Source organism: Capra hircus, chromosome 7 (assembly GCF_001704415.2).
Source record: "Capra hircus breed San Clemente chromosome 7, ASM170441v1, whole genome shotgun sequence".
Classification (NCBI taxonomy): domain Eukaryota; kingdom Metazoa; phylum Chordata; class Mammalia; order Artiodactyla; family Bovidae; genus Capra; species Capra hircus.
The window spans coordinates 80,233,016-80,258,329 of NC_030814.1; the positions used below are offsets into that span (position 1 = coordinate 80,233,016).

Sequence of the window (25,314 nt, forward strand, 5' to 3'; positions counted from 1 at the left end):
CTATTCATTGTATTTACAACACTTCTCCCCCCGCCCAACAACTTCTCTAAACCACAAGCAGTTCTCCAGAGGTCCATCTCAAATACCTCATCTTCTACGACGCCTTTTCTAAGTTCTATTCAATAAACACACTTCCCCTCTTGAGCACTCTGTGCGGTTCTTTCCAGAGCTCTTACTATTAAGCAGTAAATGTCATGGTTTTCTTCCCTATTACTAAATGGCACGCTCCCTGAGACAAAGACCTATGTTTAACTTTTATCTATAAATTTAGGGCAGTGCCTTGAACACAGAAGGCCCTGGTACTATATATGACTATCCTTAGTCTTGTGAGCATTTATAAAACATATTCACTGTAATATTATTTTATGCTTATAATCTCAATTCATCTACAAGCTATGTTAAGGCAAACTGTGCTATTCTCATGCAGTCTAGTAAATACTCTTCTATGACACTGGTATGCATTCAGAACAATACCATAAAGATGTTTAATAACATTTGATGGTTTGGGAGACATGTTAAAGAAAAAAGAAAACAAATCTAAGAGACCCTATGTACCAAATTTCATTCAGAATTTAAATGGACACATTTAACAAAAGCAAAGCTTAGAATAAACTAACCATTAGTTTCAAAATGAAAATCTTGTTCATATTTTATTTGATCTTAATAATTTGAAGAAATTATACCCCAAATTAAAATTTTTTCATAAAGCTAACAGCATTTGTCACCCAGTGCCAGGAAGGGGAAAAAAAAGTAACAAAGAATCCAGGAAAGTACTATCACTTTTAAATTCTTATAAAATTATGCAGAACTACCCTGTGATTGGAGAAGGCAATGGCACCCCACTCCAGTACTCTTGCCTGGAAAATCCCATGGACAGAGGAGCTTGGTAGGCTGCAGTCCATGGGGTCACAGAGAGTCGGACACAACTGAGCGACTTCATTTTCACTTTTCACTTTCATGCACTGGAGAAGGAAATGGCAACCCACTCCAGTGTTCTTGCCTGGAGAATCCTAGGGACGGGGGAGCCTGGTGGGCTGCCATCTCTGGGGTCGCACAGAGTCGGACACGACTGAAGCGACTTAGCAGCAGCAGCAACCCTGTGATTCCTTTTCTTGATGAAGAAATTACTATGTCTTCCTAGGAAGTAACATTTAAAAATATGTTCTTAAAGTTCTCCCTCCAAAAGGTACTCCTAATAGAAAGAAATTAATACTAGGGAAAAAAGGATGATAGTTTTATAAGTAGAAATTATTCCCAGTTTTCTGTGGGCTAGAGGATAGTTGCAATTAAGGAGAGAAAAAAAAAAGACCTAGAAGTTTCAGTTTTTAATTAAGGAAAGGAAGATCTTATATATAATACATTAAAAAAAAAAAGGCCCTAATCTCAAATATAGAACTGGAGACTCAAATATGGACATCTGAACATAACATATTGCCACATATGCAAACTTGTAAAGAATCAAGGGAAAATGACATAAAAATAATAATCCATCATCAGCTATAAACTACATACCTGTTTAAGTCTGGCAAGTTCTTTCAAAGCTCGTCCCCACTGCTGCTTGTAATGCAGTTTAGACTTGGTTGCAGATTCCAACTTTCTTTCAAGTTCAACCTAACAGTGATTAAAATCATATCAAGTGAAACACTATACCACTGTGTACAATCACTGAAAGATAATATATACAAGGAGTCTGGCTTAAGAAAAGAGTTTATATAGCGTAACATACGACATCATCTAAAACTGTTATATAATTTACTATAAATATTATGGCACGTGAACATTTTCTTGTTTAAAATATAGTCGTATTTTTACTGCCTAACAGCCTATACTAAAAGGAACTGAATCAGTCTTAACTTCCAGACAGTTACTATAAATGTATTTAAAACATATAACAAAGATCATAGAGTAAAGAAACACATTTTTTTTTTTGGTTGTTTTTTACAAAAAGCAGTTGTTAGCATTCCAATTTAGCTGACACTCTCGACCTTGAAACCAGATTACTCCTTTTGGAGACCTATCATTATGTGGAATTTTGTCTTACAGTGAAGAGCTTGTAGAGATACTTTTATAACTCATTTTGGCAAAAATCACAGAATTCTGAGAACAGTGAACTGTTTTATCAGAAAGCAGTTTAGTAAGAGTACAAAGTCAAAAATATTTTAAGAATGTTAAACCCAAGTAAGAAAAACAATGCTCCTAAAAACACTCATCTAACTTTTATTTTCTATTTTTCCTCAAACACATGAAGAGAAACACGAAAGAGATTCAATTTTTTAAATACAGTTATTTATACTTGCAGCAGGCAATCTGTTGTGCATGAACTGAAGCCAACTTGGCTAGGTCTTGGAATGTACTCTCTCAAAGTTTCAAACCAAGTACCAAACAAATTCATGCAGCCAACAGACAGTTTTACTATTGAAGTGATAAGGTGATAATATGGCTGAATTACAGTAACATACTGTTCATCTAAACTGGTGTAGTTTTTGAATATCAATTCTAGTTTTTCCCATATACACAACTCCTAATGTTTTGCAGAAAAATAAAATTGACACTATTCAAATATTCAAACTTCAGAAAACTCAGGAGGAAATAAAATGAAAGGAAAAGTAGATTGCCAAAACCCCTTCACAAAAGACCAGAACGTTCTCTGCAGTAATATATGACTTCACGGAGTCACGGTTTTTGCTGCTTTACAAATCCCTAGAGCTTGGATTTAAATGTGCTGACATTTCACAACTAGACTCATACGTCTTAAGCTGAATAATATTCTGAGATTATCAAATATCTCTTCCACTTGTGCCCCCAAAGATTTATTCCTGTTACTTAGCTGGACGGAAAACAACTGTCTAGTATAATTATGTAACAATTGGTAATTTAACAACCAGACATATGTCAGAGGAAAAGAAAAAAATCTGTTTATAACTGTGAGATACAAGAATAGTATTCAATTATAAAAGTCATCATGTCCCTAGGTCTTGGAGAAAGTATAGTGTCCTGGACAAGCCCCAGGATGAGGGTTAGGACAACCAGAAAGACAGTTTTTACCCACTAAACTGACTCCATCAGAAAAAGCTGGGTAGGCTACATCCGTTTGGCCATGATTATCAAAATAATTCACATTTGCATTGTTATTCACACTAATTTAAAACACATAATCAAAACATATAATTTCTTTATTCTTAACAAACAACAAAGTGATAGCTAACAAATCTTAGATGTAAACATCATTTATCCCAAACTATCAAATCAGTGATTCCTAACTTATTTTTAATGATACAAATGCCTCTGTGATTCTAATGTAATATACGCACCAAATTCCCAGAAAAATGTACACAACCAAAGTTTTGACCCAATTTCAGGGCATTCAAAGACCTCGAGCCCTCTTTGTGGGTAGCGATGAGACTTGACGTCATCTTTCTGCGCTGCGCGGACACCCGCCGGTGGAGGAAGGAACGGCTCTGGCGCTCTTCGCTTCTTTTGTTTGGCTGCTCTTTCGGAGTCATGGCGCCGTCGCTATGGAAGGGGTTAGTGGGCATCGGCCTCTTTACCCTAGCCCACGCAGCCTTTTCCGCTGCGCAGCATCGTTCTTATATGCGATTAACAGAAAAGGAAGATGAATCACTGCCAATAGATATAGTTCTCCAGACGCTTCTGGCCTTTGCAGTTACCTGTTTTGGTATAGTTCATATTGCAGGGGAGTTTAAAGACATGGATGCCACTTCAGAACTAAAAAATAAGACATTTGACACACTAAGGAATCACCCATCATTTTATGTATTTAATCATCGTGGTCGAGTACTGTTCCGGCCTTCGGATACAACAAAGTCTTCAAACCAAGATGCACTGTCCTCCAAGACATCACTGAAGTTACGAAAACCTGAATCACTGCGTTAAGATTTTTACAAATTATAACAACAGGACAGGACACAAAGCTGGAATATTGGAGTCTGGGATACAAAACACTCCCCCATCAGTATTTATATTGATCGCTCAGACCTAATTAAAAAAGGGTCTACAACCCTTACTTGTACACTGTTAATCAAGTCATTAATGCAATATAAGTTATCTGTGAAATGAGTCTTTGGTCTTTCACAGACTTCTTTTTTCATTTAAAACAAATTCACATTGTTTGTAAAAGTCACTGTTTGAGCACACTTTGAAAAATGTTGATGGTTTTGTAATTATTTATTTTCTTAGATGTCTTTTACAGTAGTTTTTAAGATCCTTTTGGAAATAGTGTGACTGCTGCATTTTGCAGCATGAATGGTAGTAAATGGTCTTAGGTTCTTAACAACAAATGGATTTCTCTAAAGAGACCAAAATGGTGGCTTATCAGTTTTTCTTATGCCCCCCAAAAAGTGGCTCTGCTTCAGCAGATACTTGCCAGTTTTTAATTTATCCGTGACTTCTCACCCTACCCCACGCCCGTATACCTCCTAACATCAGCTGTCTTGTTTCATCACTTCTCTGGGGTTCAGTTTGCAGTGAGCAATTTTTGTGTCAGAAATCCCCTGTCATAACAAACAGATTTAACAAACTCAACTTCTGTAAAGCTATCTGTGTTCTCTTCATATATCTGTAAAAAGATGTCCCTAATTGATTATGTGGTGTAAGAATAGTTGAAGATAGACCAGAAAGACCATCTGTGAATTAATTATCCTGCCTGTGCAGAAGAACAGTGATCACTGAAGAAAACTGATTAGTTGTTACTAGCCAGTTTAACTTATTCAAAGCCTCTGTTATTTTACTACATACTAAACTAGCGAATTAGTTGGAGAAGGCAATGGCAGCCCACTCCAGTACTCTTGCCTGGAAAATCCCATGGACCAAGGAGCCTGGTAGGCTGCAGTCCATGGGGTCGCTAAGAGTCGGACACAACTGGGCAACTTCACTCACTTTTCACTATGAGACTTGAGGAAACATTTTTTGCACTTAAATTATAAGCCAAGTTACAGACTGAAAATAAAATTCGGCTCAGCACCTAGCATCAATTGAGGGCCTAGTGAAGACCAAGCAGACGTTCACTGCTTTTCGTGTCCCTGTTTCTATCCTTGATATATCCACAACTCCTAATTCTCTACTGTTGGCATCGCATTGTCTTTGCCTCTAATCTTCTATTCTCCAGTTCCAATCTGTCATAAGAAACTATAGATTTCTCCCTTGAAATATTTTCCAGTTTTATTCTTTTTGTATTCTTACTACCATTTCCTAAGTTCAGGCTCATCTCATCTTCTCTTGTCTCCTCAGCCTTTAATGTATTCTGTCTACAAATCCTGCAAGCCACTATTACATCAATTTACTCTCTACTAAAGAATCTACAATAGCTACTATATTGAACCTAAACTCCTCTGCCTAGGTGTTAAAGCACCAAAACACAATTTCCATCCTACTTGTTCAACTTTCTTGGTGTTCAATATGAAATACCAACCACCAGTTTTGTCCCCCTCCATCTCTTAGTCCAAGTTACTTCTAAGTTACTACCTATCAATCTTTTTGCTTCATTGCTTACTTAAAACTTAAGGTTCAGCTCAAATTCTACCTCTACATGGAGATGCCTTAAAACTACTATATTCTGAAAGTCAAATGATTTCTTTTTTCTGAGTTGCAAAGAGTTTCTATCACATTCCCTGGTATTTAATTATATACAATCATTTAAGCCTCTCTCGGTAATCTCCCCAATTAGGTTACAAACTCTTTAAAAGTGAGGTCCCTTTCAAAAGGATAACATAGTTTTTCTCTTATTCTTTTCTCTCATTTTTCCCTCTGTCTTAAGTCAGGGGTGGGCACACAATAGGAACTCCCCAAATGTTCTTAAATACACCAATTTTAGTTTCTGTAGAATGTCTGTTTTCTTTGTGCCCTACTAAATTATAATGCTTTCCCTATCTTATTTTTTAAAAGTCCAATTTTTAAGCCATATAGAGTCATTTCCTAGCTTAAAGCAAATCAAACTATTTGTTACTTCTTATAAAGGGAATCAAGAAGTGAATTTAGTAAAAATGTTAACTTTAAATCTTAATGTTAACTTATTTGTAGACCATTACAGTGAAAAATGGGAATATTTGTGTTACACTGAACAGATGAGTAAACAAAAACCAAAAAGCTCTCAGACATAACTAGAAGTTGCAGACTAAATCAGGGACTTCTTCACTTATGTCTTCCTTTTTGTGCTTTTATGTCTTTACTACTTAAGAAATAAGATTCTGCCCTCTTCTGGCTCCAAAAACACTTACAAAGAATTTTCAAAAGAGCTGAGAAGTCTTATTTTACTAGGTATTTAAAGACAGTGGATGAATTCATTAGGTCTGATATAAAGGCACTTCAATTACACTTTTTTTTCCCCTCAACAAGTTCATGGTACTATTTATACTTGTAATATGTTTGGTGATTTTTATTCTATTGATAGAAATGCAGTTGGAAGAAGGAATTTTAAAAATCACTTACCATTTATTTCTGTGGTGGATATTATCTAATTTCTATTCAGAAAAGATGAATAAGATAATATTTCTGTTCCAATTTTGAGATATTTGGTCCTGAATTTCCCCAAGGTAAAAATGGAAATACTTTTGACACCTACTTAATAGAGTTTGTGAGAATTTATGAGATATTGTCTGAATGCTTCAAAGACCTCTGGTAGGCCACAGAATTCAGAATACAAAAACAGAAGTACTTTAAATACTTAGATTAATCAAAAAGGGTGGGAAATGTCCAGCTTGATTCAAATTCAAGGTCACTGGTAAAGAAATGAGGAGAAGGCTGAGAGTGAGGAGACTGTCTAGATATGTAAGAAGCAGAACTTTGCAATTAAATACATATGAGGTAAGAAGAGGAACCAAAAAAGCATGGCATTTGACAAGCTCCAGAAACATTTAATGAATTCAGAAATGCTAGAAGAAATCAGTTAAGACCCTTTTTCAACTCAGTTTTTTAAACCACATTCTTATTCTTCTCTCCAAATTTTCTATATACACCCTTTTTGCCTCTTAAATAGTTCTATCAAGGACTAAATTTTATTTCTATGGTCCAACCATCCTCTCCTTTTTTAAAGCTTCAGTTTCTCCTTGCCGTAATAGCTTTCCTGACAGGTTTGTGAATTTCTTTAGTCCAGGTGTTACTCAGTTCTGCTCTTTTCAACCAATGACTCCAGTATAGGCTATAATTGATAAAAAAGCACTGAAATTCAAGTGACGGTGTCATGAGCATCAAATTCTTTGATGTGATGTATTATTTGATATCAGAAAATTACAGTTAAATGGTATTACACTGAATATGCAAGTATCATTTACTGATCTTATAAAATGATCGTTAGGGCTAGTTAAGATGCCATAAACTAACACAGGTACCTTTTCCAAAGTGAGAAGATTTATTTCAGACTGTAGTCGAATTTCTGGTTTGCTGCTTTGCTGATCTTTGAACTGATGGAACTCTTTTTCTAAAGTCTTATACTTATTTTCAGCATCATTGAGCTGTATTAAAAAAAAGATTATAGCTGTTTTAAAACAGAGGTATGCAAAGTATAGTATTACAGAATTCAACACTGTCATTTTTTCTTTAAGCCATGTTCATATTTAGAAAATTTAGAAAATACATAAACTATAAAGAAGAAAATTAATTGCTTAGTTAACAATATACAAAAACTTTTTAGGAGTATGAAATTTCTCATAAAACCAGTATCTTGAGAACATTGTTGTTAAATTTTAGGTGACAAATAGAAAAGTAATATTATAAAAACACTAGAAATAATTTTTTTTAATGTTTCATGAATGATTGAACATTATACCTAATTACTGATGAAAGTAAGTTTAATTTTAATGCAGTGTTTATTGTTCTTATAATTTGATACTCTATGAATTTCATAATTCCAGTATGAATACAACTTAAAGATTTGGCTCAGTCCCTTCCTATTTATAGGTAACAAAATCCAGTTCTCTGAGGGTCAGAGAACTGGATTACTGAGGCAGTGCCATAGAGCTAGTAAGTGGCAGACATACGAACAGAAACTCAGATATTTTCATCTCCTAGAATGATCCTCTAATGAAAACAAGCAATACTTCTTTAAATTAAAAAAAAAAAAACTGTCTTGACTAAATACTGTAATTTCCCTTAAAACAGTTTCAAAACTATCAAGAAAGATAAAAGTGTTCTTTCAAACTCTGGGATTTTTTTTTTAATCAAATGGAAGTAAGCACAGGGATTCCCTGGTGGCTCAGACGGTACAGAATCCATCTGCAATGCAGGAGACTCGGGTTTGATCCCTGGGTCAGGAAGATCCCCTGGAGAAGGAAATGGCAACCCACTCCAGTATTCTTGTCTGGGAAATCCGACAGAAAGAGGAGCTTAATGGGCTACAGTCCCTGGGGTCACAGAGAGTCGGACACAACTGAGTAAGTGAACACTTCCCCTTCACTTTCAAGTACTGTTAAAGAAGCTTTTCAAAAACATATCAATATGACAAGCCATCATTAGATAAACCAATTATTTATTTCTCTAAGACTTAACTGTGAAATACTGAGAAAATTGGTAGCAAAAATGGGACTTAAATTACCAATAATAAATTCTTATTTTACGCAAGTAATTATCAGTAATTCTAATCAGGATTTATCTAGTATCTTAAGGTAATGAGTATTCCATACGTGGAAGTTTTCCATATAACTGAAGTTTACCTCTTTGAACATGCAAACTTTTAAAATTGAACAGAAACTTCTCTAAAGAATCTGTCACATTTTTGTTTAAAACAAAAGCTAATAAACTTAGTGTTTGGCATTTTTTTGACAGGCACATTTATCAATCTACTATGAGGCATACTGGGCTCTTTTTCCTTTGCTAAGTGGATCATAATTTACATTGGCTTTTTTCCGTTCTAATAAATGCTTTTACATGTTTGAATGTATATACTTCATCACTGTGCACTGATAGTGTATCTGTCCCTTCTACCTGTCTTGTTAGAATTGTGTGTACAGTACATGTAACCTGGTTCAGAGTAAGAGCCTACAACGTTTTCTAATATATGAGGGGAAATGTTTACAGTCATGGACTTAGTGTAATTGGGCACCCCCAAAACTTCTACTTTCTACCACAGTTCTTCCCGCAGGTTTTAGCTTATATTTTAGGAGTGCTCTGGGGAATTTTTCCAAAATACTAATTCTTCCCACAAAGATGTAAGCTAATTATACCTCAGGTAGGGCAGGGACAGGGTAGCAATGCCCATGTTTTGTTTTTTTCCAAGAGCTCCCCTAGGAATTCTAACACATCTTAGAAGCTTCTTTTTCTAGATGGCTCAATCTTCCTGATAAATCGTAGAAGAGAAGCAATCCTGGAGAATCCCATCACAATTGCCCACTTTTACAACTTTATCTTTCATAAACCTACATGAGACTGCCATAATAACAATCGAATTTATCTTTATAACCACCTAAATAATATGGTCTTACCTGACCCTGAACTGCTATGGAAACTATTCTTCATGCCAGAATTTACTAAAGACTTCAGATCATTCATCATACATATCTAATCTACACTGAAATTTTTCAAGATAGATAAGCTTCATTTCTAACAGCTTGAGCCTTTTTTTTTTTTCTTCCCTAGAAAATATTTTTTAAGCCCATATTATGTGCTGAAGACTGGCTGGGCTCCAGGCATACAGATAGAAACCAAAATAGTTTTATTGAACTAACAATCTGACACTGATCAAATTATCACACTAATGAAAATAAAAACAAACTGCTATAACATATCATAAAGAAATAGAACAAGAGAAGAATACACCAAGAAAACATATAACAAAAACTTGACCTAGACTTGGACAGCAGGGGTCAGGGAAGATTTCTCTGGGAAAGTGATGCCTCAGCTGGAACCAGAGATTAGTATAGTTCACTGGGCCAAGAAAAAGCAGCATACACAAAGACTCTAAAGGCTGAGGCATGCATGGTATGCCTGAGGACCTGAAGGGGACCATACAGCAAAAGCAAGAGAGGAGCTGAGGCTGGGTGCAAACTACCCAAAGGTTGGGACGGCAAGGCACTAATTCTGATCTTTATTCTATCAGCATTAAGACAACCCTAAATGGCTTTAGAAGAGAGTGTCATGATTCCCAAACTTCAAAAATATCACTTAGGCTGCAACAGAAGAACAGGTTACAGGGGTCACTCACTGAAGTAAAGAACACTTATAGCAAGGTCAAGTATGGATAGGAGGCCCGTGTTGAGTTTTAAATTTCTAAGACACCCAAGTTCAGTTCAGTTCAGTCGCTCAGTCATGTCCGACTCTTTGCGACCCCATGAATCACAGCACGCCAGGCCTCCCTGTCCATTACCAACTCCCAGAGTTCATTCAGATTCACGTCCATCGAGTCAGTGATGCCATCCAGCCATCTCATCCTCTGCCTTCCCCTTCTCCTTCTGCCCCCAATCCCTCCCAGCATCAGAGTCTTTTCCAGTGAGTCAACTCTTCGCATGAGGTGGCCAAAGTACTGGAGCTTCAGCTTTAGCATCATTCCTTCCAAAGAAATCCCAGGGCTGATCTCCTTCAGAATGGACTGGTTGGATCTCCTTGCAGTCCAAGGGACTCTCAAGAGTCTTCTCCAACACCACAGTTCAAAAGCATCAATTCTTCAGCGCTCAGCCCTCTTCACAGTCCAACTCTCACATTCATACATGACCACAGGAAAAAACATAGCCTTGACTAGACGGACCTTAGTCGGCAAAGTAATGTCTCTGCTTTTGAATATGCTATCTAGGTTGGTCATAACTTTTCTTCCAAGGAGTAGGTGTCTTTTAATTTCATGGCTGCAGTCACCATCCGCAGTGATTTTGGAGGCCAAAAAAATAAAGTCTGACACTGTTTCCACTGTTTCCCCTGTTTCCCCATCTATTTCCCATGAAGTGATGGGATCGGATGCCATGATCTTCATTTTCTGAATGTTGAGCTTTAAGCCAACTTTTTCACTCTTCTCTTTCACTTTCATCAAGAGGCTTTTGAGTTCCTCTTCACTTTCTGCCATAAGGGTGGTGTCATCTACATATCTGAAGTTATTGATATTTCTCCTGGCAATCTTGATTCCAGCTTGTGTTTCTTCCAGCCCAGCATTTCTCATGATGTACTCTGCATAGAAGTTAAATACCTAAGTAGAGATGTCTAAAAGGCAATGAGATAAGTGGGTCCAGGGTGCAAAGGAAAGGTCTGGGATACAAATGTGCAATTCCCAGAGATACAGACTGTCTCTGAAACTACAGGCATTAATGAGATTGCTTAGCACGTTGTAAGTCTGGAGCTGGGAGGTAGTCTGACATTTAATGGCTAGATAAAGGAAAATAAGCTTGCAGAGAGCCTGAGGCATGGCCAGCAAGTAGAGAAAAACCAGGAGAGTGACGCTGAGAGAAGAGAATATACAAAAACAAGGACAACAGCGTTGATGCTGGTGATAAGTGTGATTTAGATGAGAAATGAAAAACACCTACGGAACTTAACTGCTGGGGGCACTGGGGATGGAAAGCGGAGGAGAAGCAGTGAGAGGTGAAAAATGGGAAGGAGCACAGACCATTCTCTCATGAAATTTGGTTCTTAACTGAACTTGGTCCAGTCATATATGAAGAGTGTTTGCTAAGAGGAGATTTATCTGAAAAAAAATTCTAATTTGAGAGTTAACTTAAATATAGCATAGACTCATGCAAATAATTATGAGAGGATTATTCCAATAGTCCTTAGCTTTGACTCAGGAAAAGATTCAACTTACATTTGAATCTCAGTGCAATAAATATGATTAATAGTCCAAATTACTGAGAATTTTTATAACTCTTTAGTGAACCATTTCTATTATTTCTAGAATGCAAATAAATTCTCAGTTTAAAGAAGTAACACATATTTTAATCCTACTTGCTGCTGAAGTCGGTGTTTATCCTCTTCTAGTTGCTTCATCTTCAACCTTTCCAGTTCTACTTGGTGAACACAATCTTCCTTGGCCCTCCGGATAGAATCCTGGAGTTCTTGCAGGTTCCGTTCACGTTCTGATTTCAGTTCTCTTCTTTCTCTTTGAAGCTTAAAACAGGTACATCTTTAAGAGTGTGATTCACTACTAGTGATTATACTGCTCAATATTATCCTTATATATATGGTCAAGTGTTCAGAATACTTTACAAACTGATTTTCATATTTTCAGGTATTAGAGAGTTGATGTTTAGGTATATTAAAATTAAAATTTTCAATCATTTACTACTAAAATACAGAGTATATCCCCAAATCCATATATGATGCATAAATTCAACTGAAAAGGCATTAACTGTTTAAGATCCTGATCTAAATAACCTATTTTATTATACAAGCAAATATGCCCAAGTTTCTTTTCTTCTATAGAAATTTATTTTTTTACCTAATCATATAGAAGATAACAGAGCCTTAGTGTTAGAAACAAATACATATTATATTATATTTAGGTTTAACTATGTAAATCAATTTAGAAATCCCAGAAAATGTGTAAAGATAAGGTTAGAGTGATATACTGAGAAAATTTTACATATCTGGGCAAGGAATGGGCATATAAATTTCATGTGGAAGAAATTCTAATAATTTGAAGTGACCTTTATAGTAATGCAAAAAAGTCTATCAGGTAAAATTCAATAAAACCTAACAAAAATACTAACTAGGCATAGTATTGGGTTGGTTAAAAAGTTCATTCAAATTTTTTGCAAGACATTACAGGAAAACCCAAACAAACTTTTTGGCCAGTCAATACTAACATGTTTATCCTTTCTTGGGATATAATCTTAAAGAAAAAGGGATATTCCCTTCTTAACTGAAATCAAAAGTATAATTCTAGGCCCCTGATGCTTTTCTGTAGGTAGTGCAACTATCCATTCCTTCCACATCATTACAGAGATAACCGAAAGTCTCTACTATTGCAGAAGTCAGCCAAAGCTGACTGAATAATAATTAACCATTTTAAACAACAGTTTTCTATTCGTCACCTTCTAATATATAAAAATATGTTTTACCCAGTTGAATAGCAGTTTCCCCCATAATGCCTAAAAGACAATTTCCATGAAATATATTTTATACAAAGGAAAAACAAACGAATAGTATGAGTTCATGAATATCTATGTAATGAATGGATTCTGTGAAATAAAGACACGTGATAGATAAATACAGTACCTCTGATTCTGCAATGGCGAGCTGCTGCTCTCGCTTCTCCAAGTCAATTAGGGTTTTTTGAAGTTTTCCTTCAAGAATAGTATATTCAGCCACCTAAAATATAACAAAAATTACTTTTATCTTTTCTCCAAATTCAAAACACAAATTCACAAGTGTGTATATTATTATTTTACTGAAACACAGGATCTGAGAATAGGAAAATCATGAATTATATGCACCAATTCAAAGCAGAAATTCATTCTACTATGCTTTAAGGAAAGAAGCTGACCTAGTTTCTGCTTGGGTATCTGCAGTAATTTTCAGTCTCTGGAGGAAGCTCTTCACCCATGGGGTGCTAAGGTGGACTGCCAGTAAAATCTTGTGGTTTTTTTTTTTTTTTTAAACTAAAGTGGCCCCTTAAAAATCTACCTTGTGCAATAGTCCAGTTTTCTTTCGAAGCCTTCTTATTCATTTATTTATATAGCTCTCTCCCTGGAACTAATATTGTTGATAGACCAGCTAATCAGTTTCAAGTCAGTCTTCCTATTGTTCAGACCTGGTCTTTTATTACACTTCAAATAACTGAGTTCTTAGTTGTTTCTAAAGTTAGTTCCTGCACGGGCCCACACTTAGTATGCCAAGTTCTACCCCAGTGCCTAAAGTCCTGCTCTGCTCTGCCTTTAAAGATGTGAGTCCATGATGGATGCTTGGTCTCCACAGGATCCCCTCCATGGTTCAGCTCAGACTGATCATGTTTACTAGGACTTTCTGAACTAAATTTTCTGTCCTCCTTACCAGGTCCCAGCCCCCAACCTGTTTTCTCTTTACTACTGCCAATAAAGCTCTGGTTTGATGCTCCTTAGAAGCCCACCCTTTAATCATGTTTCTCTCCCTTGGGAAGAAGAAAAAAAGTACCTTCACATATTTGACTCTAGCGATAGCCATCATATATCCTCCTAGTCTCTTTTTCTCCTCCAAGATAAACACAAGCTTCAGCTATTATCCACATGTTATTATTTCCACATCCTCTAGTATGTTGGACTTAATCTGGAGTCTATATTCTAAACTAAGTCCTTTCACAAATATGGCACCCAGATGTGATCTCACTCTTTCAGAAACCAAAGAATGTGCACTCAGAGACCAGGTCAACACATGCCTATGAATTTTATCTAAAACTGCATTTGCTAGCTGAGGATCCTAATCACACCATTTGTTATGTCAAAGAAAATCCCCAAGGTTTTTATTTATAAACCTGGAATAACTATATCCACTGTCCAAGTTAATGGTTTACTCTGATGACAGAATTTGACATCTGTCCTTGTTAAACTATATTTTATTTAGCCCAACATACTAATCAACCAAGATCATTTATTTATTAATTCTGTTAACTCTACCACAAACTTTTGGTTTACCTTTAAATCTTAGGCAAATCACTAACATAAATGTTTCAAATTCTGTGTGCCACTTTGCAAAAGCAAAAAGAGAGACACAGACCTAGAGAATAAATATATGGATACCAGGGGGCAGGGGGTTAGGAGGAGGTGGGAGATTGGGATTGACACATATATACTATTGATACTGTATATAAAATAGATAACTAATGAGAACATACTGTAGAGCACAGAGAACTCTATAATGCACCGTGGTGATCGCAATGGGAAAGAAGTCCAAAAGGGAGGCAATCTACGTAAAGTACGGCCGATTCCTTGTGCTGGGTAGTAGAAACTAACACAAGAGTGTAGAGCAACTGTACTCCAATAAAAACTAATTTAAAACTAAATAAAATTCTGAGTGCCACATGTAAAAATGCCTTATAGGAAGACAGGTAAGAGTATTCAAACCACATGTGCTTCCTCTGACAACCCAAATATCTGTGTTCCCAAAATTCTGCCTCAGGATGTCTTCTCCTCTCAAACTATGTGACTTCCTGGGGTGACCTTATCTACATACCATCACATATACAAAGAAATCCCAAGTTTATATCGCAAAGTCAAACCTCGCTCCACAGTTATAGACCTGTAAATCCAAATACCTGCTGAACATGCCAACATTCCCCATAAATCTCAAACTCAAAACTATGTAAAACCCGAAATCATTATCCTTTTAAACAAATGTTTATTGTACACCTCACAGACAACAGGCAAAACAAAGTCCTGTGGAACCTATATTCTGAGGGAAAACAAACTATAATCAAAGCAGTGAATCTTTAATGTAATAGTAGGGAAATACTATGAAGGAAACAAACCAGAATGAGGGGATGGTTAGTACCTGATGCCAGGTGAAGAGGACACTATTTTGGATATAGTGATCAGAGAAGGCCTCCCTCAGATTACCCTAAGCAGAAACCAGAAAGTATCTCTAAAGAAAAGCAGCCTGTAGATCCTGAGGTGAGAGGTGGCTCAGCATGTCTGACGAAATACAAAGAGGTCATCATGGTTAGAACAGACTCTGTGAACTGAAGGCTGGCAGAAGATGAGGTCACAGAGGAAGCGAGGGGATGGGTCACATAGGCCTTGTAGGTCTGGTAAGAACTCCTGAGTGTTATTCTAAATGTGATGAGTTGGATGGGTTTTAAGCAGAGGAATACATAATCTGACTTCCTCTATTCTTGGCTGATATGAGTATTAAAAAACTACAGGGGCCAGGAAAAGAGGACAGGGTACCAAGTTAAGAAGTAAACGCAGCAATCTAGAAAAGAGATGATGATTGCTTAAACTAGCAAAGCAGAATGAGAACTTTACAACAGTGTATGTCCATGTCCTCACTTCCACACTTCGTGTTATCATCAACTATTTTGCTTCTACATATGTTACAAACATCAACAACGGAAAACTCATCAATCACATTAGAAAAATGGCTCAAAGATTAAATTGTGTTAAAAACTAAATGTACTATATCATCTGAAGATAAACTGTGGTAAATAAAGATGCATGGGCTTTCCTGATGGCTCATAGAATACGCTTGCCAAGACCGGAGCTGTGGGTTCGATCCCTGGGCTGGGAAGATCTCCTGGAGAAGGAAATGGCAACGCCCTCCAGTATTCTTGCCTGGGAAATCCCACGGACAGAGGAGCCTGGTGGGCTATAGCCCATGGGGTTGCAAACGAATCGGACATGACGGAGCAACTAAACAACAACAAAGATACAGACTATAAGCTCTAGAGCAATCACTAAAAGAATACAACAAAGGAGATGTTACTAATAAAGCAAGTGTAAAAATAAAATGGAATCATTAGAAAGAAAATCCAACGCACTGCAAAAGAAAACAGGCGAAGAGCGAAAAAGGAACAAGAAATGTGTATGACAAATTGAAAACTGAGAGCAAGATAGTAGAATTAACCCCAAGCATATCAATCACTAAATTAAATGTTAATGGCTGAAAGTCAGAGAAGAGACCTGAAACAACTTTAAGGAATTTTCTAATCCACATACTGGGCGGTGTCTTGGTCTATGTAGCAAACTCCCCTGCCACAGTGTGTCTTCTCCCATTTATGGACACTTCACGAACCACTAATATAAGAGTACTTTTAGAGACTTAAATTTGGAATATCTGAGACAGGTCTAATTTTCAAGGTTGTTTTACTCAGTAACTTGAGTATGAATAGATAACTATTAAAATTTGGCTTCCTGAAATAAGATCAGATGGCCTTTTGTTATCATTTTTAAAGATGTGATTTATTTCATGATCAGTCTTTTAAAACAGCTTAAAAGTTTGGCTACTTTTCATTAACTAATAGATTATAATGTAATATTTATACACACTTAAATGTTTAATTTTCTTTTTAAATACAGAGATAGGCTCTTTCTCTAGAGTGTTCACTTTTTTTTTGGTTTTGAATATATTTGCTTTATTTTATTAATTTTTATTGATATATAGTTGCTTCACAATGTCTGTGCTATAGAGCAAAGTAAATCAGCTATACGTATACATATATACCCACTTTTTTGGATTTCCTTCCCATTTAGGTCACCACAGAGCACTGTATAGAGTTCCCTGTACAGTAGGTTTTTCATATTTATGTACTTTTTGAACAAGCAATATATTTACAGGGTTCAAAATCTAAGAAGTACAAAACACTTTATAGTGAAAACTCTTCTTTCTACACCGACCCATTCATTCATTTTAACCAGGTCAATATATAACCACTATACTTTTTCATTCCAGAGACTTTTATGTCTATAAAAGATACTATCATTAATACTCTTTCTTTCCTTCAATTTTTATACAGTCATTACCTTTTTCTTTACTAGTGACTCTCTCTCTCGGTCCCTTTTCTTCCATTCCTCAGCAAGAGCTTGCATATGAGCCAGTTCTTTCTGCTTTAGCTGCCAAAGGAAGAAAAAAGAAAGAAAAATAAAGTTAAGAAAAATATTTCAAATAACAGTTGTTCTCAGTTAACTAATACTGACCACTGATATTTCTTTCAGACATTCTATTCTATTTAAAACACAACAGAGGATGCCTGATGTGAGTTATACCCATCTGAGGATAATTCAGGACAGTATCAAGCTAACAGGAAGTTGTTTTGTACCTCTCTTATTTAACAACGGATGAGTCCAGCTTCCAGGAGGGTATGCTAAATAAGATCCTGCAATTACAAGAAACCTTCAAGTCCTTAAATTCTGACTTGGAGAAAGTTTAGGAGACTCCTTCTGAATGGCTTCTGCAACGTGGTCACATTTTGAGTATTTTTTGATAGTTCATCTTTGAAAATATTTATACTTACTTATTTGGCTCTGCCAGGTCTTAGTTGCAGCACGTGGGATCTTTTTAGTTGAGGCGTGTGAACTCTTAAAATGTGGCATGTGGTAATCTAGCTCCCTGACAAGGGATTGAACCTGGGCCCTCTGCATTGGGAGCGGGAAGTCTTAGCCACCTGACCAACAAGGAAGTCCCTTGAATATTTTTTAATTGTTAGATTTTTTTTTTTTAAAGAGTAAGGCAATTCTTGAATTCAAAGGGACTAAATAAGGTACCCGTGGAAAAGAGAGAGAAGCCTACCTTGCAGAAGGAAAGATACACTAAACGGAACAAAAATACTTTTTAAGTAACATTTAAAAGGTAACCTGATTTTCAAAAATGTCTTCTTGCATCTCTTTCCACATTTCTAGCTCAAGTGCTGCTTTGTATTCTAAGGTTTCACGAGGCTCTGTCTGGATTTCTGAAGGACAGGGTGCTGGAGGAACAGAAGATGGCTTTTGTTGTACAGCAGATAAACCCTACAATATGAATTTTAAGAAACAGCATATTGAAACAAACACACACACATAAGGTCCATTTTAAAGAATAATTTCATAACATTCAATGACACATACCTGAGATGAATCAGAGACAAAAATCTCACGCATTTTCACTAGTCCATAATCCTCTAAAGTCACTGTGTAAGACAGATCTACTATCCTGTTATTTGACCTACAAATGAAATCAGAAATATTTAAAACCTCTTGGAAACACTTTAATGTTTCCTTTTACTTCCCCAATGCTAGCGCACTGAGTAGGCAACGTGCCTTGCTCCTGACACTTGTTGCTCAAAGTGCGGCAGCTTCTATAGACTTCAAGACCTTTTATATATGTCATTTTATTTGGTCACACAGTATTAAGTACATACCTATGTTCACTACAAAATTACCTATAACAGTAGTAGGTTACTTGAAAAACTTCAAAAGTATAAAAGAGAAAATTTAAATCTCACTGCCCACAAATAGTGCTAAAATTTCATTTTATTCTTTTTCAGATTATGTAGATATGCAAGTACTCATGCATATTAAAATTCATAGTTTTGCCCATTTTTCCATTTATACAGGAACATTATCTCCAGTGTAATAACAAACACTCATTCAAAAATGTTAACTTTTAAAGCCTGTAAAACATACTAATGAATTTATGTAGTAAAATTTTAAACACATAACAATTCCCCTACTTAATTATATGTAGATTATTCTGAACTCTTTTTTTGCTCTTCTTGGACTGTATATACTTGTTCATAAATCTTTTACTGGATATAAGCACTGCTTCAGGATTAAATCCTGGCAGCAGGATAATGATATGTTTATCATAATGAATACCTCACTGTATCACAGAACTGCATGGGGCATTAAATAAAAGACAAAATGTTAAAGGAAAATAAAATTTTGGCAACAGAAATACGTGGCCTTGTTTAAATCAAAACTTTAAGGATTGGATTCACACAATTAGAACTCTTTAATTAATCAACTTTTACATTTCCTTCTTCTCATCTCAGATTTTAGAAGAAATGAGTCAAGTAAAATGAAGCAGTATCATCTCTGAAGTTTTCACTTAAGTAAATCTCTTGAAACTTCTCTACACAGCAGGTCAATAAAGTTAATATTCAAAGCAATCATCATTAAAATAACTTCCAACAAGTAATGATTGTTTTCATTATTTCTACTTGACCTAACAGAAAAGAATGCTAAGTTTTAAAAGAATTGTCAATTAACCAGAACAACTGATTTTCTAAAAAAATTGTTCCCAGATCTCCAAGTAAATAAGAAACTTTACTAAACCCTTCAGTCTCTGGAAGTGGCATGAAGGAAGAGTGAGGGAAAAAATCCCAATAATACTTAAAACATCTCAGCTTTTCACTGGGCCTGCTTTTCTTCCACATTCTTACTGCACTTTAAAGGCAGGTGATATATAGAGAGATAATTGTTGAATGATTTCATTTAAAATATACGAACTCCAGTTTTTCACTGTGGCAGTGAATTTCAGAGCAAAAAAACAATACTCAGTTTTGAGAGTCAAACATCTGTAACATTCACCAACTATATTTAACGCAAAAGTTTACATATTTTTCAAGCAGAAAAATTCAAAATAATGTAAAAATACATTATAAATTTGACTTGAATTACTGAATTAAAAAAAAAAAAAAAACCCTGATCCTGAACTTAAAATTATGAGTCTAAAGAGAAGGGAGAGAAATACACACTCAACACTCGTAAGTATTATGGTACCTCAGATTCACTCCTCTGAGGGTATACTAGGTATCAGAAAGCTAACGAGCAAACTAGGATATAGCCCCCATGGGTCAAAGAAAAAAGATATGACAAAATGACATTAAAGGATAAGGTTATAACTAGCTAAACAGAATAAAAAGCAAAGACTAAATACAGGAAATGCATTACCCTTGGGTTGCAATAATAGGCACACTTTCACTGAAAGTTTGTCGCCAACACTGTTCACCATTAGAACCTAAAAAGCGAGTTTTTTCTGAAGACAAGATGTTAGAAAGTTGGATTCTCGCGATTCCCAGAAGTAAATCTTTACTCATTTTATCCTTGTGCCATAATTCAACCAGCAGTGGAATCCTAAGGGAAAGAGAAACACGTGTTCATACTTATCAACTGTGAACTAAGGCTTTTCTGGACTAAAAATTTTGAAGTCCTTTAATGTAGTCAAGTATGTTTTTGTTACCTGGAATGTAAAGGCTCGATTCCACAAATAACAAATAGAAAATATTATTACATTTTTGTTTTTTTACACCTCTTCCTATGCAATAAAGAAAACCCTTCAAACACTATTCCTGCAAATGGTCACATAACGTTTATTTTTTCTCTTTTAAATTTCTTTTTGAATTGTGATACTCTGAGAAAGTAAAAAGATATTTCAAAGATCTCATTTTTCTTCACAAATCCACTTCAGATAGCTGGATCAACATCTCTATTTTATACAGATGAAAAAAAACAGAAAAAACAAATAATGCATTACAGTCATTAAATGAATCAATAAGAATTAAACAGTCTGTATTTATCTTCACATATTAGGAAAAAGCAAGATTACTTTTCAAAGAGCCTTCATTACTCATATATTGTTTTAATAAAGTTCTAATATCCCAATTCAGGCAAACAAGATATGAAAATCTGAAAACAGCCTTCATAAACACATACTGATAAAACCTTGTAGTGGAAGCACAGCTGTTAAGTTTGCTTCTAGATTCTCAAATGCATAAGCTGCTGTGGATTTAGATATGTAAAGGAATTCCTCTTGTCAATAAGACACAAATTTTCAAGAGCTGATCTGAAAAAATACTATCATACACACCACGTACACATTACCTTAGGAAGGTATCCTGGAGCTGATGAGGCAAAGTTGCAAAATCGAATGCACAGTAAGACTGGGGAAGAAAAACTTCCATGTTTTTTCGAACTTCTACAGGAGGGTTAGTCATAATAGGAGCTGCACTTCCAAAGAAAGGATATGAGTACCTAGAATTTAAGAAAAACAAAAATCCTAAAGCAGTGTACAGATGAGACTTATAACCTGTGAAAAAGAGTGTAATATGAATATTAGGAGCAAATAAATTTTAATAGATAAATGGTACAAGTACATTATGGTTTTACTATCACCAACTTTAAAATTATATAAATATTTTTGGTATTAACTTAAAAAAAATCAGAAATTACAGAAAAAAATGCATTATTTGCCCAGCACTGGCTTCCAACGGTGCCTTACAAATCATCTTCATATGATGCTCTGGGGAAGGAGGAGAATACTGTAATTTGAAGGCAATATACTGAGTAAGGAAGAGAGAGTCACTTTGATAAATTCCCAATAAGACAAAGATTTAGAAGTGAAAATGACTCCCTTAAACAAAGACAGTGCTGGTACCCCTGAGGTGTATAAATGTGGCAAATTAACCTGCCGAACACATTAAATTCACACAATGTTACATGTCAAAAATATTCTTATGAAGAAATAATTAAAATGTAGGGGAAAAAAATTCCTTGAGGGCACTGTATCATTTTCATCTTTGCACTCCAAGGAACAGCTTTTGTGACACAGTATACACAAGAAATGCCTGCTAAGTTTAATTTCTAAACTTATTTTCCTTTATACAATAATGTCCTGATTTTTTAATGGGCTAAAAAAAACCTTTAGTCAACTCCCAAATGATGCATTCATAGCGTTTTGTCTCTGAACTGAGAATATACTACAAAAGAATCAAAGAGTGACATAACATTATTTCTTTCAACATAAGTCACACCAGATTAAACAGAAGAATGCCTGGCCTATTGCTGAACTTATTTTGTATTTAAAGTCAAATATAAAGATATTGTAATGCTCACTTAAATTTCATCTTATAATTTGCTGTTTATTGACAAAACTAGGATTTAAACTCTACTAGTGAAAACTACTTTTTCTATTAATACAAGAAGAATCCTGTCCATACATTCAACTCCTAAACAATTACATAAACTGAATTTCGGTCATCTCACAGAGTTCATCCTCTAGAAATTTAACCCCCTACTACAGATGTAGTGATTTAAAAAAAAAAAAAGGAAACACATTAAACTTTTTTCTAATATAAGTGTTATCTCACAAATTCCATTAGGTAATTGTACACAACAATTTCATACTAATGCAGAGCATGATAACATAAAATCTATCAAACGTAAAATGTCCAACATTTTTTTTTAAGCCTTAAAATGAATCAAAGAGAAGCAGTAGTCTTTATGATCAAGTAATTTCTACAGAGTATTAAGTGGATTCTAACATGTCCTTGGGGCAGAATACTCTTTCCACTTTTCTTTGTCAAGTGTCTGGCCTCCCTCATATATTAACATATTTCTGAATCTGTCTTCTTCACTAGGTTGAGCTCTTTGTCTATGTATATGCCCCCTGCCCTAATACTGGGCAAACAGCTGGCTTACTGTAGTCACTTGATGATTAAACAAATGGCCCTGTGGCAATCAGGAAACACAAAAACTAATATGTACTTTCTGAGTGAGCTTGTTCAAGACTTTCCCTCAAAACACCTATTCATTTTATTTTATTTTCTGGCTGTACCACAAGCACGTGGGATCTTAGCACCCTGACCAGGGACTGAACCCATGCCCCTGCAGTGGAAGTACGTAGTCTTAACCACTGGATCACCAGGGAAATCCTTCATCCAATTTTAGATCATCCCTGTGCTTCTGGCCAACATCATCTCTAAGACCAGTTTCTCCAGTAGCAGCAAAAGAGAAAAAGGAACAGTTCTATATTATATAAACCCTGTGAGAAAAGCTATGTCGATAAGAGAAAACCCTTTCTGGGCTTTCAATTTTTAAATAAAATTCTCAGCCTTTAACATGAAGTAAAAGGCAGAACTTAAGCTGTGAGGATAGACTTCCATTCTATGACTTCACTGTCACATTCAGCGCTGGGTCCCTTTGATTCTGTCCTTTATTCACACCAAAGCTCAGAGGACTTTGGAAACAATTTGATAAACAATCAAAGGAACTATAAAATTAGATACAATAATAGGAGTAGACGTAAGGCTTCCTGGGTGACTCAGTGGTAAAGAATCCACCTGCCAATGATGGAGACCCGGGTTTGATCCCTGGATAGGAAAGATCTCCTGAAGAAGGAAATGGCAACCCGCTCGAGTATTCTTGCCTGGAGAATCCCATGGACAGAGGAGCCTGGAGGGTTACAGTCCACAGGATCACAAAGAGTCGGACACAACGGAGCATACACACACACAAGGAGTTGACTTAGGCACCTGAAAGGCAGATGTGCCTCAAACAACAGCAGGAAGCAACAAAAAGTTGAAGTTCTTGGGAATGGTAATCCAAGATGACAGAAAAATTTTCTAATTTTTTGCATGTTAGTCACATAAAGACCAAAAATGTTATTATAAATGCTAATGCTTGCTCCAAAGTAATTTATAAGAACTTAAAGACTCCAAATTAAAACACACAATATTACATTTAATATATTTATCAGCTGAAAAGTCTATAAAAATGTAATATTAAAAACAAGCCACTGCATAAAGCCATTTCACAGACTGAATTTCAATTCTCTAAACAGTGTGGAAACATTCCACTTCCAGTTCATTAGGAATGGTTTTTAGATTCATATGCATAAAAGGTAGATATCAGGAATATAACCTTCCATTATAAAGCAATTTTATAGAAAAATCAGATACTATACATCCAAGTATTTTGAACTGTGACAACTTTTCCAGAAATAAGACATTTTAAGTTCAAGAGTCAGGGTATATTAAAACAGAGCATTAACAAATATTATAAAATACCTATAATTACTATATCAAAACAGGCAAGATTATTACCCTTCATACCATCAATGCCACCCTCCATTATCTTCAAAGTCATTAGGACACACAGCTTTAATCCTTCTAGTGCACTGATTTAACAAATGTTATAATTTCTCTGGTGACATTGTCTTCTGCTGCTGCTGCTGCTGCTGCTGCTGCTGCTGCTGCTAAGTCGCTTCAGTCGTGTCCGACTCTGTGTGACCCCATAGACGGCAGCCCGCCAGGCTTTCCCATCCCTGGGATTCTCTAGGCAAGAACACTGGAGTGGGTTGCCATTTCCTTCTCCAATGCATGAAAGTAAAAAGTGAAAGTGAAGTCGCTCAGTCATGTCTGACTCTTAGCAACTCCACGGACTACAGCCTACCAGGCTCCTCTGTCCATGGACTTTCCAGGCAAGAGTACTGGAGTGGGGTGCCATTGCCTTCACCGTAACACCCAAATACAGAAAAGGCATTTCTTCTCAGAAAAGAACACTCTGAAACCAAATCATACCTTAGTATACAGTTGATTGGAAAGCCAACCTCCAAATCATGGATACTCCTCAAGTCTATTGAAAAGCAAAAATGATGTGATGTTGCAGGAACAGCAATCTTCTGTCCTGAGGCTGTTTCTGAAGCAATAGATGTTGTCACTGGCTTGGCCAGTAATGCAGGTACAGAAGAACTGATAGCTAAGGTGAACATAAAAATTTTAAAAAAAGAAAATCCATTTGCAAACAATTTCTCTTAAGTTACTCAGAAAACAACTATATAATCTCAAAGACTCAACTATTTGATTAAATAAACATATGAACTGAAGCATAAACTTCCAAGTTATTTGTCCAAAATTATGTAGGCTTTAATTCCCATCATAAAACTGGGCAGGAGGGGTGGGGGGAAACCCTTACACTCATTCTCAAGATGTAGTACAAAACTTAAAAAGTAGCCTGGTGCTAACTTATTTCTAAGAAGCAGGTGAACATAACTTAGTATTGCAAAGATTGTATTTGAAACTTACTGCACATATAGATCAGTATTTTACAGTAATTATGTAAATAATTACATCCTTTTTTTTTTTAAAGTAGCTTGGTTATCTTAGACATATCACATAGTATAACAAAATAAAACTTGACGAAGACAAGTATCAATGGTAACACT

At 35.7% G+C, this 25,314-nt stretch overlaps 1 protein-coding gene and 1 pseudogene across 3 annotated transcripts in view; one reads left to right on the top strand and one right to left on the bottom strand.

Annotated features, from left to right (window-relative positions):
• The window catches only part of CEP120 (centrosomal protein 120), an 86,087-nt gene that overhangs the window by 12,761 nt on the left and 48,012 nt on the right, over positions 1-25,314 (bottom strand). For all 3 annotated transcript variants that reach the window (XM_018050684.1, XM_018050682.1, XM_018050683.1), the window contains exons 10-19: positions 24,671-24,848; positions 21,195-21,344; positions 20,265-20,447; positions 18,438-18,534; positions 18,189-18,341; positions 17,358-17,447; positions 13,144-13,236; positions 11,872-12,033; positions 7,344-7,466; positions 1,513-1,611 (exon numbers count right to left, since the gene is read on the bottom strand). In XM_018050684.1, the coding sequence (XP_017906173.1) occupies positions 1,513-1,611; positions 7,344-7,466; positions 11,872-12,033; positions 13,144-13,236; positions 17,358-17,447; positions 18,189-18,341; positions 18,438-18,534; positions 20,265-20,447; positions 21,195-21,344; positions 24,671-24,848 (1,328 nt within the window). The remainder of the gene's footprint in view (positions 1-1,512; positions 1,612-7,343; positions 7,467-11,871; positions 12,034-13,143; positions 13,237-17,357; positions 17,448-18,188; positions 18,342-18,437; positions 18,535-20,264; positions 20,448-21,194; positions 21,345-24,670; positions 24,849-25,314) is intronic.
• LOC108636380 lies at positions 1,526-5,365 on the top strand (annotated as a pseudogene).